Genomic DNA, 15845 nt, shown 5'->3' with positions numbered 1-15845 from the left:
GATTTGAGGGGAAAAAGGTCAAATAGCCTTTGCACCGGGGCTTGAGATTGGAATTCCAATTTCCTTTCTCACAAAGTAAGGGCTAAGAGTAGAAGTGTACAATTGTGTTTGGGAGTGGCCTTCTCTCCTTTCTCCTTTTCCTTGCTATTTTCGTCCATTTCTTGCTTCGTTTATCAAAGCTATCTAGGCAAGCATGCATCTTATTAGCCTACACTGGCTATCCAGGCTTGTGCATTTTTATTGTATGAGCTTGGAATGGTCCATTGATTTCACATGGATTAGCATGTGTTCCTCACGGACCAACCTGGGTAAACAAACAAACAAACAAACAAACAAAAATATGCATTTTGCATGACAATTGCAGTCACAAAATTCAAGGAACAAATCTAAGCACTCAAAATATTGAGTATAGACTATTAGGTTGCTCATAATTTTAATAGCTTATGTTATTTCACCACGCAAAAAAATTGGGGTGAATTATTTACAAACCTCCATTCTGATTGGTGATTAAAGTGAAGATATCATGTAATTGACCAATCAGAAGCAATGTTAGATCGGCAGGTAGTGCTCATGGAGATAAAAGGGATTCAAAAATGTGTTTTCCTTTTGGGCAAATATACACTGGGTAACAACAATTCATGTGTGAACATACCAGCTCTCTGCTATGTTTTTCCCGACTAATAAAATTGTTGACGGCATTTGGTTTTATGATTCATTGGGGGCCGTTTTTTCATTTTTTTGAATTTTGACCAACTTCACCAAAAATATTTGAAATTTGGGCTAAAATCTGGCTTTTTATGATTTTTTGAAAATTCAGCATTTTTTACCATTTTTGGTGCAAATTTCTCGACGTCGAAATTTAAAAAAATGAAAAAACAGGTCCTAGATATTTTTATCTAGTTTTTAAAAATTAATTAAAAAACATTTTGGCCCTAGAATTTTTTTTTTACGTTGCACAAAAAAAAAAAAAAGTGGGCCAAAAAAACGTTTTTTGGGATTTTGGGCCAAAAATGAGCATTTTGGCCCAAATTTGACCTCACAGATGAACTTATCAAGTCTATGTCATTCTAAATATGAATACATTTATATACTTTAGACCAACAATTTAGCAGTTATGAGGCCCGAAAGTTTCCATAATTCCTGGGTTCAGACCAACCTTAATCAAATCATTTTTAAGAGATAAAAAGCTTTGCATATTATAGCTGGTGCTTAATAATTTTTAAAATAATCATAAAAATGATATTTATTTTTGGCATAGTTGACATTCAACATAATAGACTATACCTTGTAACATTAATGCACATAATTCAAAGTTGATTGCACAATCACTCAATTTGAGTGATTAGAGTTGATTTTTATAACTCTTCTCTCTATCTCTCTCTCTCTCTATCTTGCTTTCCTTATTTATGTGCATACAATCAGAAAATTCAATATAAATACATACAAGATGAATTAGCTACAGCTTATAAAGCTCCTTCTCTCTCAGGTAAATGTAAAATATCTATCAGTCAATTAGAATTCAAATTCAGAACAAATTTAGCCTTAAAAGCTCTCATGCATTTTGCCACGTCTCATAGATAAATCTTCTTTCAAATCAGTTACATCATTTCAATTTATCCCAATGGATGCTGCTAATACTACAGAAACATTTGGAGGACTGATTGTGACAAATGTATCCAATGGATCATCTACTGATGATATGAATCCTGGCTGGACTGATGTGGGTGTTATGAGTGGTACCCTATCCGAAGCCCCCATCCCTGTATTGCCATTACTGCCAAATTATATAACAATTTTGGCTCATTCTTTCATGTTCGTCATTGGCGGTCTGGGTAATATCGGCACCATTTCTGCTTTTGCATTGGATCCTAAATTGAGAGCAAAAACGAGCGACCTGATAATTCTTGCGCTTGCTGTAGCCGACTTGTACATATGCCTGGTAGAGAACACATTGTCCGTTGTTGAAAAATTGATGGGATGGATTTTTGGCGAAGTTTGCTGCCGAATTCGATACTTCTTCATGTTCAGTTGCATCAATGCAGGAATAAACTTGATTGTTGCTTTAAGCTGGGATCGTTATCTCCTGCTTGTTAAAGAGTATGCCGATTATATAAAATTTCAGAAAAAGAAGATGATCATTGCACTTATTATCGCTGCCTGGGGATGCGGAATAATCCCTGAAATTGTGGTAAGCGTTACTTTTGCATCAATGGATAGTATCATTAAAGAAGGACCGCATGTATATTGTTTTCCGCTGTCAGGTCTTAATCCAAAATACGAACTGACAGAGCTCCTTGCATTACGAGGCATCCCTATAGGTCTTGTTCTTATATTTGGTATACTGTTTCTGATCCGCTTGAGACAGCGTCTTTTGCAATGGAAACGTGTGGCGGTTTGTAAAGATGGTACGAGTTTTGGAACCTCAGGGATATCAGATACGGCTACATTGAATAGTAACATGACTGGGGAGAGTGCATCAACTTCAATGTACAGACAAAACATTCAGGGAGCTGATGCTACATGTAACTTACATCAAACTAAAATTCCATGTGCAAATGCATTATGTAGTGAAGAGTCAAAGCAAGATGTTGGCCAAGCGATTGGTGATAGGGATCTAGATAAAGTTATGTGTAACCACACCAATTGGGATATCAGAAACCAAAGAGAGCAAGCCAAAGATGACGATGCTACAACTTCAAGCAGTGTTCCACCTGTGCGCAAACACAATGACCACGCCCATCAGAATACAGCAAAACAAGAGGCTGCCATTCTGCGCAAACGTTACATCAAACCCATCATCATGTACGCTGCTTTCGTCTCTGCTCTGATCTTGTGCACTACTCCTATCTCATTCTACACAGCAAGCGTTGCTATAGCTTGCCCAGATGATGAATGTTTACAATGGATTACAGCGGAAATCTTTCTTTATCTGTTATTCTTCAACTCTTGTATAAATCCGATTCTGTATGCACTCACTAACAAGAAACTGAGACAATTTTATGCAAGGAACCTACGAAAGGTAGTCAGAAAACTGGGAAATAGAGCAGGCCCATAGCCATGATTTTTTTCTTTTGTAGAGGCAGAATGTCCAAAAATGCCGAGATTTTTCCAAACAATTATATATTTATATATTTGTACCTGCTAAAATCGGTCTGAACCCACTCTGACAGAACCAGGAACAAGTTTTATTTTTGACATTTCATGAATGTCATCTTTAGAAGCAACATACCTAGCGACTTGTTCCGGGTGTTTGGGGCAAACAAATCTATATCTTCAATACCAAATGTCAAATTTTCATATGATGAATGGCTTTTCATACCAGCTACATACACTTTAATTACATATCATTAGATTTATACAATTTACTTTGAGGACTGTTAAACTTCAAAAATATCATGTTTTAATCATTTGCCATAAAATGTGTATTATGTTGCGAATTAAAAAAATATCAAAATTATTTGATATCAGAAGGATATCCCTCATATTCAAAATGCAATTCAATATATCTGATGTGTTCTCAGGCCCCCCCCCAAAAAAAAAATATGTGAAAACGTCACTAATCGAGCCCTTGAATCATTCTCTGGCTAAATATAGTCCATTATGAAAAATAGTCCATTTAACATTGTACAAAATGCTCTCTGATGCTTTGCGAAGTTGAAATGGAAGCTATTCAATAGTATGATCCATTACCTGTTTTCAAGAATTGTAATATTACTTCATATGTGACCATCCTCCACAACTGAGCCTGGATGTCGCCAGTGCCACTATTGAGATATGCTCCATTGAACTTAACAATAAACAATAGGAAACAAAGGATTTATTGACTGTGGTATTGTTTGTTGATATTTTGATATTATTGTATTATTGATTATTATGACATTTTTGTTATCAATTATGTTTTTAAAAAAATGTGCATTATGTTTCGCATAATATTTTGTCTACATCTCGTATAAGTTATTTTTTCTTGGTTGCTCTCGTGATGTGTCTTTATACGTGGTGTAGACATGGTAGATATGTTTGCTTCGATATTATTGTATTATTATAATTGTGCAATTTTGGTTATTAATTATGTTTATAAAAGTCTGCAATATGTTTCGCATAATATTTTGCCTATACACCTCGTATTTAACGCAAGCTATTTTCTTGGTTGTTCTCGTGATTGCTCTTTTCATTTGAGTATTATACCTGGTGTAAATGTGTTTGCTTCGCCACTTTGGTATTATTTGCGTTAAAAGTATCCTTATTTGTTTAGAATTTTTCATATTCAATTTGATACTGTGTTTTGCCATTTTTGATATTACATTGAATTGATCATATGTTATATTGCTTCGCTGTATACTTCATTTTCTTTTCTACTCACGTATTATCTATGTAGTGTACAGCTTGGCTTTAAAAAAATTCGTGTTTTATGATTCTAATTTCATCTTCTGTTTGATATTTGTAAGCAGTATATTGCTGTTTTTTATTCAAAATTGTTGTCTGGTTAAACTTATTTTGCTTTATTGCTTATGCCGTCACTTTGAACATTTCACTTAGTTGTTTCTTTGCTCATTTTGCATGTTTTTTTTTCCGTGCAATACCTTTTGTGCAATGTTCATCGTGTGCCTATTTCATTTGTTTCTTATTTCTTAATGATGTATATTTATATTTTAATGGGTATTTTGTTTTTACGTACACATGTTTTAATTGTAAAGCGCCTTGTGGTCTTTGATGTAATGCGCTATATAAGAATAAATTATTATTATTATTATATTATTTTTCACTACTTAAATGTCAAGTACTATAGACATGATATACATCATTTTAAAGCTAATTTCAAGCAAATTATTTTGGTTGAATATCTCAAAAATGATGATTGGCGACTTCAGGGCTCAGTTGTGCTGGATGGTCACATATTTGGAATCAGCATGAAAAATGCATGAAAATTAGTACAAACAATGCTAGTATTGGTTCAGTGGTTCTTAAGATAGCTCTTGATATTTTCAGAAAATATCTCAAATCTTGGATTTTTTTATGTTGAAGCCCATGGCTAGCATGCAGAGCATTAAGATCTTTGTTAAGTGTCACATGAATATGGACCAGTATGACACCAATTTGATTCGGACACAGTTCAGACCTGTTGTAGGCTATCCTGCCTATGAAAAATAGAATACAAATATTTACTGCTCATGAGGGATTTGGTGGCATCTATTGGTCCCCGAGGTGAACTGTGAGCCTACTATTTTCCAGAGACCGAGGGAATATAGTAGGCTCATGGTCTCCAGTTCACCGAGGGGACCAATAGATTCCACCAGATCCTGAATTTAGAGCAGTAAATACTTGTTTTATATCCTTCATTAATATATTTTTTGTTCATTGATTGGTTAAATATTAGAAAAGAATATGTAGGCTAGGCCTTGGTTTGTTTTGATGGACATGCACGCAGCACGCACACAGTTGAATGGCTAACATGGCTAAAGCTTACCATGAAAATGTTGTAATCTCCAATGTAATACCGCCATGAAACAAGTAACCTGGGCGAGCCATGTTCTCTGTTTATTCACTGTCAATATTAAGATAATCCTGATACTGAATTCAGATTATGCCATGAAACTGCCAGCAGTTTTTAGCATGACTTTCTTACACATTAATACCCCGAAATCGGTACTGAAATCCCGCATACGTGGCGAGTTGCACCGACCACTAGGAACTGCGACGCAGCATCAAGGTCATAGGATAATAGTACTACTATTTACCTAGGGAGAATAGTACTTTGAGGGTCCAATAGTAACCCTGTTCCCTCATTTAATCGCCTTTTTGACTGCTTTGCAAAATAGTTAAACTATTTTTGGTCATGTGATATTCGTTTAACCAATTAATGAGCAGGAATATATTAATGAAGGATATAATAACATCTAAATATTACGATGAGTAAGAGGGGCACTTGACCACTTGAAGCACCAGTGTTCCATATAATTGACTTATCCAGCCGTTACTGGCAGACGTGAGTTGATTGACAGCCCTATTGAAATCAGAGGCAGTGATGTGCCAAATGCAACAATGAAGTTAGATTACAGACCATCTCACTTAATACCTTGCGTTTTCGTTTCTAAACAATAGACTCCCAAAAACGGAATATATAACGGAAGACCCTATGCACTCTATGGTAAAATTAAATTAAAATTTTTACAAAAAGCTTTCCACTTTGTGAAGTTGAAATGATCCATTATCTTGTTTTCAAGGTTTCAATTCCTACTCCTGATTCAAGAATAATACTCTTCAGGTATTACAAAATTTACTGGCAATAAAAGTGATTTGAGGGAAAATGGGCTAAAAACATGCAGTTTGCATGATTGCAGTCACAAAATTCAAGTAACATATCTAAGCACTCAAAATCTTTAGTACAGACTATAAATTTGCTCATAATTTTAATAGTTTCTGTTAATTTTGATAATTGATTATCCCCATGAGAACTACCTGCCGATTGGTCAAAAAGAAGTTTTCATTATCAATTGGACCAATCAGCAACATTGTTAGAATAATTTCACCACGCAAAAAAAATGGGGTGAATTATTTACAAACCTCTATTCTGATTGGTGATTAAAGTGAAGATATTATGTAATTGACCAATCAGAAGCAATGTTAGATCGGCAGGTAGTGCTCAGGGAGATAAAAAAGATTCAAAAATGTGTTTTCCTTTTGGGCAAATATACCCTGGGTAACAACAATTCATGTGTGAACATACCAGCTCTCTGCTTTGTTTTTCCCGTCTAATAAAAATTGTTGACGGCATTTGGTTTTATGATTCATTTGGCAAACAGGATTCCTGGAATCTACTGAAAAATGTCATAAAAAGAGGATGCTAGGATCACAAAATACTCCTTTAAGAAATAAAAATCTTGTGCTTAATAATATTTAAAATAATAATAAAAATAAAATGTATTTGTCAGGCATGAGATTGCACTTTCCTAAAAAAATAAAAATTCATGTGAAATTGGGCAAGAAATATCAAAAACAGGCTGAAATTAAACAGAGTTGCAGAAATTTTTACTAAAAAACACTGAATTGAGTTTTAAAACTGAAAATTCTCATGCCTGATTTTTGTCCTAGTTGGTATTCAACATAATAGACTACCTTGTACCATAATGCACATAATTCAAAGTTGATCGCACAATCACTCAATTCATTAGAGTTGATATCAGATGTAAAATATGTATCAGACTAATTCAATACAAATTTAGCTTTAAAAGCTCTCATTCCTGATTTTTGTCCTAGTTGGTATTCAACATAATAGACTACCTTGTACCATAATGCACATAATTCAAAGTTGATCCCACAATCACTCAATTCATTAGAGTTGATTTCAGATGTAAAGTATGTATCAGACAATGAGAAGAATTCAGTACAAATTTAGCCTTAAAAGCTCTCATGCATTGTGCCATGTCTCATAGATAAATCTTCTCAGTTGCATTATTTCAAATCAGTTGCATCATATCAACTTATCCCAATGGATGCTGCTAATACTACAGAAACATTTGGAGGACTGATTGTGACAAATGTATTCAATGGATCATCTTCTGATGATATGAATCCTGGCTGGACTGATGTGGGTGTTATTAGTACCACCCCATCCCAATCCCACAGTCCTACCATGCCAGTAATGCCAGCATATGTAACAATTTTGGCTCATTCTTTAATGTTCATCATTGGCAGTCTGGGTAATATCGGCACCATTTCTGCTTTTGCACTGGATCACACATTGAGAGTAAAAATAAGCGACCTGATAATTCTTGCGCTTGCTGTAGCCGACTTGTACATATGTCTAGTAGAGAACGCATTGTTTGTTGTTGAAAGAGTGATGGGTGACTGGATTTTTGGTGAGGTTTGCTGCCGAATTCGATACTTTTTCGCGTACATTTGCATCAATGCAGGAATCAACTTGATTGTTGCTTTAAGCTGGGATCGTTATCTCCTGCTTGCAAAAGAGTACGCCGATTACATAAAAATTCAGACAAAGAAGATGATAATTGCACTTATTATTGCTGCATGGGGATGTGGAATAATCCCTGAAATTGTGGTAAGCATAACTTTTGCATCAAAGAACAGTACCTTTAAAGAAGGATCGTATATTAGGTGTGCACCTCTGTCAGCTCATAATCCAGAATACAAGCTGACAGAGCTCCTTGTGTTACGAGGCATCCCTATAGGTCTTGTTCTTATATTTGGTATACTGTTTCTCATCCGCTTGAGACAGCGTCTTTTGCAATGGAAACGTGTGGAAGTTCGTAACGATGGTGTGAGTTTGGCGGGAACCTCAGGGATATCAGATACGGCTACATTGAATAGTAACATGACTGGGGAGGGTGGATCAACTTCAATGTACGGACAAAAAGTTGCGGGAGCTGATGCTACTTGTAACTCACAAAACAAAATTTCACATGCAAATGCATTATCTAGTGAAGAATCAGAGCAAGATGCTAGCCAAGCAATCGGTGATTGGGATCAAGATAAAAAAACATGTAACCATAGCAACAGCGATTCAAAACCTATCAATTTAAAAGATGGCAACAAAAGAGAACAAGCCAGAGATGCAACACTGAATGCATCACCAATCGCTACAACTTCTGTTCCACCTGTACGCAAATACATTACAAATGACCACGCCCATCAGAATACAGCAAAACAAGAGGATGCTGTTCTGCGTAAACGTTACATCAAACCCATCATCATGTATGCTGCTTTGGTTTCTGCTCTCATCCTGTGCACTACTCCTATCTCTTTCTATCTAGTTAGTGTTGCTATAGCTTGCCATTATGATTGTTTTCAATATATTGTACTGGACAGCTTTCGTTTTCTGTTATACTTCAACTCTTGTATTAATCCAATTCTGTATGCACTCACTAACAAAAAGTTGAGACAATTTTATGCAAGAAACCTACGAAAAGTAGTTAGAAAACTGGGATATAGAGCAGGCCCATAGCCATAATTTTGTTTTCTTTTGTAAGGGCAGAATGTCCAAAATGCTGAAATTTTTCTAAACAAATAATCATTTACAATTTTGTACCTACCAAAATTGGTCTGAACCCCCTAAATTATGACTGAAATATAAATTGACACTGTTTTGAACACTTAAACATAAAAAGTTTTTTCTTTTGAATAAGGACCTACTTGGGTACATTTTAATAGTTTATCCTTAAAACTTTTATCAATTGTTTTGCACTCCCTTTAGACCACTTGACATCATTGTTTATTAACAAAGGCAAGGGACTGTTCTATTGATATGCTTGAACGAACCGCTACACTGCTCAATGGCTTTTTTGTACTATCTGAAATGTGGTGGGTGATTTAAAATGCACATGCCCTGAGCAAACTATGATGCGTATGTACTTTGCAGGGCAAAGAACAATGGAAATTGCCATAACTCATGCGCATACTGCCAGGCAATGATGTCACATGTCAACTGGTCTATACCCCCTGATTACGGATTTGTGCCATAGCTCGACCAACCGTTTGATTATGGCTATAGGTAGAGGTTGAAATAAGCAAGCTGCTGCCACTCCCCCTGGTTATGCCACTGGTATTTTGTGTTTGCTCTTACAAAAGTGAAATTAATTCCTAACTTAGTATTGGGCTATTTCATTTAAAATCCATGCACTCCCTATGTAAGACATAACCTTAATCTTCCACACAGTGAGGGCAAATTTCAAATGGGGTTACTTGCATGGGTGACTCCATTTGAAATTTACATCCACTGTGTGGGAGACTTTAAGGTAATGTCTTTCCATTGGGGGTGTATGTGAACAGGAATAGCCCGTGTCAAGTGTTATCAATTCCTAACTTTGTTTTTGTAGTTTTCTTTCATATTTAGCTGAAAATCTTGAAAAATTTGTAAAAAATTGATTTAGCTTAAAATCGATGTGGCCAATGTTTTGTGTATAAAGCTATTAGGTTGAATAAAGTCATGATTCTGAATAATCTAGACAACCTATAAAGCGGCCTTTTGGTATACTGACTCCTTTTTCTAGAACAATTTTGGTATATGGATGGGTCCTTTTTTCAAGATTTTGTCAAATTTGTCAGAAAATAGCCCAATTTTGCCTCACTGTAGCCAAAATTTTTGAAATTTCCCCAACATTTTTCGGAAAAGTTGTAAAAATTAACACAATTTGTGTGAAATTTGGTTGAAATTTTTGAATTTTGGTATATCGATGGGTTCAAATTTCTTGAAAAATTGGTATAATTGATGGGTCCACTTTAAAATTCGCAGCGGCACACCCCTACCAAAACCAAACTTGAGTACCTTCCTGGGCCCTGGCAGTTAAAATCCTGGCAACAACACCATTGCAATGCATGATGGGAGGATCTTAAATCATTCTCTAGCTAAAAATAGCACATTATGAAAAATAGTCCATTTAATATTGTACAAAATGCTTTCTGCTTTGCGAAATTGAAATGAAAGGTTTTCAATAGTATGATCCATTATCCTGTTTTCAAGGTTTGTAATATTACCTCATATAATATGCTGTCACTACGCTAAAACGTAAAAGGAAATGAGTCTAATACCACAAATATGTTTTGGACAAAATGGGCTATTCCAGTTAATATCCATACTCCCCAAGACATGGTCTTAATCTCACACACAGGGGGTGTAAATTTCAAATAGAGTCATCCATCCAGTTAACCCAATTTGAAATTTACACTCCCTGTGTGGGAGATTAAGGTCATGTCTTCCATATGGGGAGTATGGATTTCAACTGGAATAGCCCAATGTTCTCAAAATCAGAGTTTCCTATCTGCACTTGTATGTGTTTATTAATTTTTCCACGGCTTGTAAGTGCGGAGAACTGTAAATAACATAATATATAAAGTAAAATTCAATGAAAATCATATCAGCATCACATATATCACTCTTTTAAAACAATTTTTCACAATTTTAAGTAAAATGCAACTTATCGATTTTAGCTGTTGTGTGTTATGCGTGTTATAAATCACCTAAACACATTTCTTCTTGTTTTAAATCATTAAAGTTAATTAAAAATGATGATGAATTATGATCAATTGTGACCAGTGACGTTGTCCTTATTTTACATGATGAGTGCCATAAGGTGACGAGAAAACAAACAAACTTGTTTTACAAACCAGTCTGACCCAGATTTTGCATTTAAGGAATTTTTTTTAAATTTTGCTAAAATTATGTAAATCAGCCATTTTGGGGCCAAAAATTATTGATTTTGACTCAAAATCAGTAATTTTTCAAAAAATTTTTTTTCAAAAATTCATCAAATTTTTGCCAGATTTTTCAAACTTATGGTGATATTTTAGGAGCATTTTATCTGGCAGAAAAACAAACAAACCCAGACTGGCAACCCTACTTGAAAAGTCTGTCCGCCCATAAAACAGGGTTGTTTTTTATCGCCTAAAAGAAAGTATATTGCTGCATGCATATTATTGAATGGAATATTTGGCAGCCTACAATTAATGTATAAGGAGTGGGGTGACCACAAGATGGTTTCCAAACTCAACCATCGGTACCCCGGCAGAACCGGTGGTTTAACCCCATGGGCATTATGAGTCCAATTATTGGCCTCAAAGAACTATTTTGATTGGTTATAAAGAGGACTATATCATGTATTGTGCCAATCAGAGATATAGTAAGAATAGTCACTACGGCTGAAAGAGATTAGGTTTAAAATTGCTAAGAGATCTATAAGCGCTATTTTGATTGGGTACTCAGATGATTATATCATGTAATAATCCAATCAGGGGTACTGTAAAAAAGGAAGTAGTGTCCATGTGGTTAACCGCAGCCTTTCTATTGTTCTGAACAATAGAAACCAGACCCAATCACTAGCTATATCAAGACACTGGCCGTCAACCAGCAGTTGATGACCGACCGACCCTGTCTTCCACAGGGTACTCGAGGACAACCAAACAATTTTTTTGGCCTACTGAAGAGCATGGATAATTACAACTTACTTTAGCCTCCAATGGGGATTGAACCTGGGGTCTCTTGTACCAGAGTCAAAGACCTTAACTTCTGCACACAGTCTACAGGGTTTACTTCCAAACATAACAATCAATAAAATAATTTGTTGTTGGGCAGGAATAACCTCCATGTGTGTGTGGCCCCTGAACATGTTTAAAACAAAACTTCCACCCAGTTACATAAGGGGTTTTGCTTTAAACATGTTCAGGGCCAATGACACATTAGAGGTTTTTTTCTGCCCAACAACAAATTATAACAGCTCATCTACACAATGGGCTATTCCAGTTGAAATACTTACACCCCCTATGGAAGACATGAGTGTAATATTTTACACAGGGAGTGTGAATTTCAAATGGGGTTACCTAAATGGGTGACTCCATTTAAAATCTACAAGGTCATGTCTTCCATAGGGGTGTATGGATTTCAACTAGACTAACACAATGGACATTGAATTTAAAATCAACTCACTAGGATCCACAACATGTTCATCTATCAGGGCACAGTTCTTTAACCCCAATAAATTTGTACATTCATTGAATGACCTTTGACAATTTGGGTACAAAAACTCATACTCTGCAACTTGAGGTCAAATTTTGCACCATGATTGTTTAATTGAGGTTATTGAACTATGCCACTGGGATGAGGCCATTGTGGTTCATAGTGACTTCTTACCATGCCATCTATCTCCTCGTCAGGGATGCCTTTGAGTCCCGCATACACCTTCAAATGTTCCGTCGGCGACAGAAAATCAAAAAGTGTATTCTGCTGTGAGCACACACCCATAATCGTCCTGATGGTATCCATCTCTATTGGGTTGCGGATATTGTGCCCGTAGACGGTCGCACTGCCGCTGTTAGCGTTCATGAGGCCAGTTAGGAGGTTGATGAGTGTAGATTTTCCAGCGCCGTTGTGACCCAGTAGGCATGTTATCTGGCCCTCGTAGATGTCCAAGGATATTCCTATGAGAAAGCAAAGAAGATTGGGTTATTCCGTTTAATATCCACACTCCCCTTGTAGACGATTTGGCTAAAGTCTTCTACAGAGGGAGCATGTGTTTCAAATAGAATAGACAAATTTTTATTCTAAACAGGGATGAGATTGGCAAATTGTCAAATCCGTGGAAAATTTCATCCTTGCCAGGCTGCTTTTCCGATTCCTGTTTCTTCAAGTGCACATACAACTTAATTCTCACCAGCCTATGCCAGATTAACAAAATCAAAATTGCAATCTCAAGATGGTATAATATATCCTTTTTCACATCAGATACCCTTTGAACAAAAATAATACTCAGTAGAGAATGGATGGTTTAGATAATAAATAAATAATAATAATGGGTTTCAAAATAATTAGCCCTAGTCAATTCCATTTGAAAAACATATTCCCTCTGTGGAATCTGTTTGGTAATATTCCTCCTGCAGATACAATGTTTTTATTTGGATGGGCAGATTATAGACAACTTGACATGTGACGTCATTGCCTGACAGTATGCGTGTTAATTATGGCAATTTCCATTGTTCTTTGCCCTGCATGCGTAAGCATCGTAGTTTGCTCAGGGCATGTGCATTTTAAATCGCCCACATTTAATTTAGTACAAGAAAGCCATTGAACAGTGTAGCGGTTCGTTTAAGCATATTGATAGACCAGTCCCTGGCCTTTGTTGATAAACAATGGGCTATTCCATTTAAAATCCACACCCCCCTGTGGAAGATATTTCCAAAATATGGGCTATTCCATTTAAAATCCATATACCCCTGTGGAAGATTTAGGAAATATCTTCCACCGGGGGAATATGAATTTCAAATAGAATTAACACATTAGCAGCTCCATTGAATTTCATACACTCTCTGAGAAAGATTCAATCTGAATCTTCCACAGAGGGAGGGTGTGTGTCAAATGGAGCTGCTAATGTGTTCATTCCATTTGAAATTCATACTCCTTCTGTGGAAGATATTTCTTAAATCTTCCACAGGGGTATATGGATTTTAAATGGAATGGAATAGCCCAATGATGTCAAGTGGTCTATATTAATCTGCTATAGTGTGTATAGTATATAATATGTGATGGACCTTACACAAATGAGGCAAATACTAAGTTTACTTTAGTTGTTAGCAGTGGCATAGCCACCACCCCCAATAATCAAGACGGTCCCTGGTAAAAATATCAGGGTTCAACAATTGTCAATTTTGTGTGCACCGGTTGACCCAGGGTGAAGAAACATAGCACATATTGCCCAAATCTGTGATGTGGTCATTCCCTTTTGCCTGTTTACCTTGCTATTATTATACTTGTATATAAACGTGCATTTAAACATTTTTGGAATTTTTTTGGTTCTGCACCCCCACACTTTTTTAGATTCTTGAGTGCTCTGGGCAAAAACAAGTCTCCCCATTTCTGTAAACCTGGCAGTTGGGCAGAGAAGTATAATCAGATGCAAGCCTATCGGGAGGGGGGGGGGGGCAAGGGAGAAAAGAAAATATTTTCCTTGCCACCCCCCTTTGGAGCCAAATTACGTAAATTTCCACTTTTTCCGGCAATTTTGTGCAAAATTTGTCGATTTTGCCCCCCCCCCCAAAAAAAAAAATTCACTTTGCCCCCAAGTCCCCCGCCAAAAACATTCCTGGTGCCGCCAGTGAGTATAATATAAAACATCAATCTGATAATGCTGTGTTTAGCCTTTTGTTTACATAACAATAACACATTTGGAGATGGAATGGCCATTTTACATATGAATAGCACAAAAATTTGGAGAAAGTCTCAAACAAATAATGAAGGCATAACACTGATACGATGATGAAATTGCACAAGTCGGTAAAATATCTGTGGTGCAATTGTGTCTGTCAATCATTACACTACAATTTAACTCCCAAGTGATCTTTGATTTTTTCAAATAATTTTATATAATGATAGAGTGAATACCCTGACCCACTATAATTATGCAGAAATGGTCCAGTAACCTTAGGCCTAAAATTGGCATAACCTGACCGACCCTAAATACAGGCCCGACCCTAGACTTTTTTTAAAATTTTTTTGCAAAAAAATGAAAAAATAAAAAATAAAAAAATAATAAAATTTAAAAAAAAAGAAACAAAAAAGTTCCAAGGCCTTTATCATAAGCAATTTACAGCTTAAAATGTGTGTGTAAAAAAAATGCTGACCGACCTACCCTAATTTTTTTTATGTCACGCCAATCAAAAAATTTTTGGCCTTAAACAAAGATGGAACATGACTTTGATTAAGGTGTATGAGATAACAAAGATTAATGGATGGGGTCATGTTCTGGCATATACTGAACAGACTATAGTGACACTTACCATCAACAGCTTTTACATCTGGTTTTCCTGAACGCTTACTTTGAACAAGGTGTAAGACATAACAAAGATTGTATGGATGGGGTCATGTTCTGGCGTATACTGAACAGACTATAGTGACACTTACCATCAACAGCTTTTACATCTGGTTTTCCTGAACGTTTACTTCCTGGAAATATCTTCTCTAGATTTTGTATTCTAAAAAAACCAAAAGAATATACATTAAAATCGTTTATAACATAGAGGTCATCATTATAATCTTTTCAACTTGGAGTCATGTTGAAAATGAACTATTGAAGCAGACATAAAGAAAAATGTTGAAAATTATGTAAAATTGCAACAAAGCTGCTTTGCTCCAACAAAATCCACTGCTTTTTAGCAAAGAAAAGAAAAGAGCAGATATGTGATGTGATCAAGCACAATCAGTCTGAAGTAGGCCCAGATCAATGTTGAGAATTCCCCTAACCATGTAATATTTGTTATAAGTGGGGGATGATGCTGTCAATCGGAGACACACATTTTATATCATTTCTCTGTACATGAAGATTTTTATTACATTTCCATTAACAAGA

At 35.9% G+C, this 15845-nt stretch overlaps 1 protein-coding gene across 1 annotated transcript in view; it reads right to left on the bottom strand.

Moving 5' to 3' along the window:
* LOC140141174 (cholesterol transporter ABCA5-like) overlaps window positions 1-15845 on the bottom strand; it is a 202757-nt gene that overhangs the window by 112502 nt on the left and 74410 nt on the right. The window contains exons 11-12 of the mRNA XM_072162968.1: window positions 15401-15471; window positions 12638-12924 (exon numbers count right to left, since the gene is read on the bottom strand). Coding sequence (XP_072019069.1) covers window positions 12638-12924; window positions 15401-15471 — 358 coding nt within the window. The remainder of the gene's footprint in view (window positions 1-12637; window positions 12925-15400; window positions 15472-15845) is intronic.

The sequence above is a fragment of the Amphiura filiformis genome, chromosome 19 (genome assembly GCF_039555335.1).
Source record: "Amphiura filiformis chromosome 19, Afil_fr2py, whole genome shotgun sequence".
NCBI classification, from domain to species: Eukaryota; Metazoa; Echinodermata; class Ophiuroidea; order Amphilepidida; family Amphiuridae; genus Amphiura; species Amphiura filiformis.
This window is presented reverse-complemented; position numbering and strand designations above follow the sequence as displayed.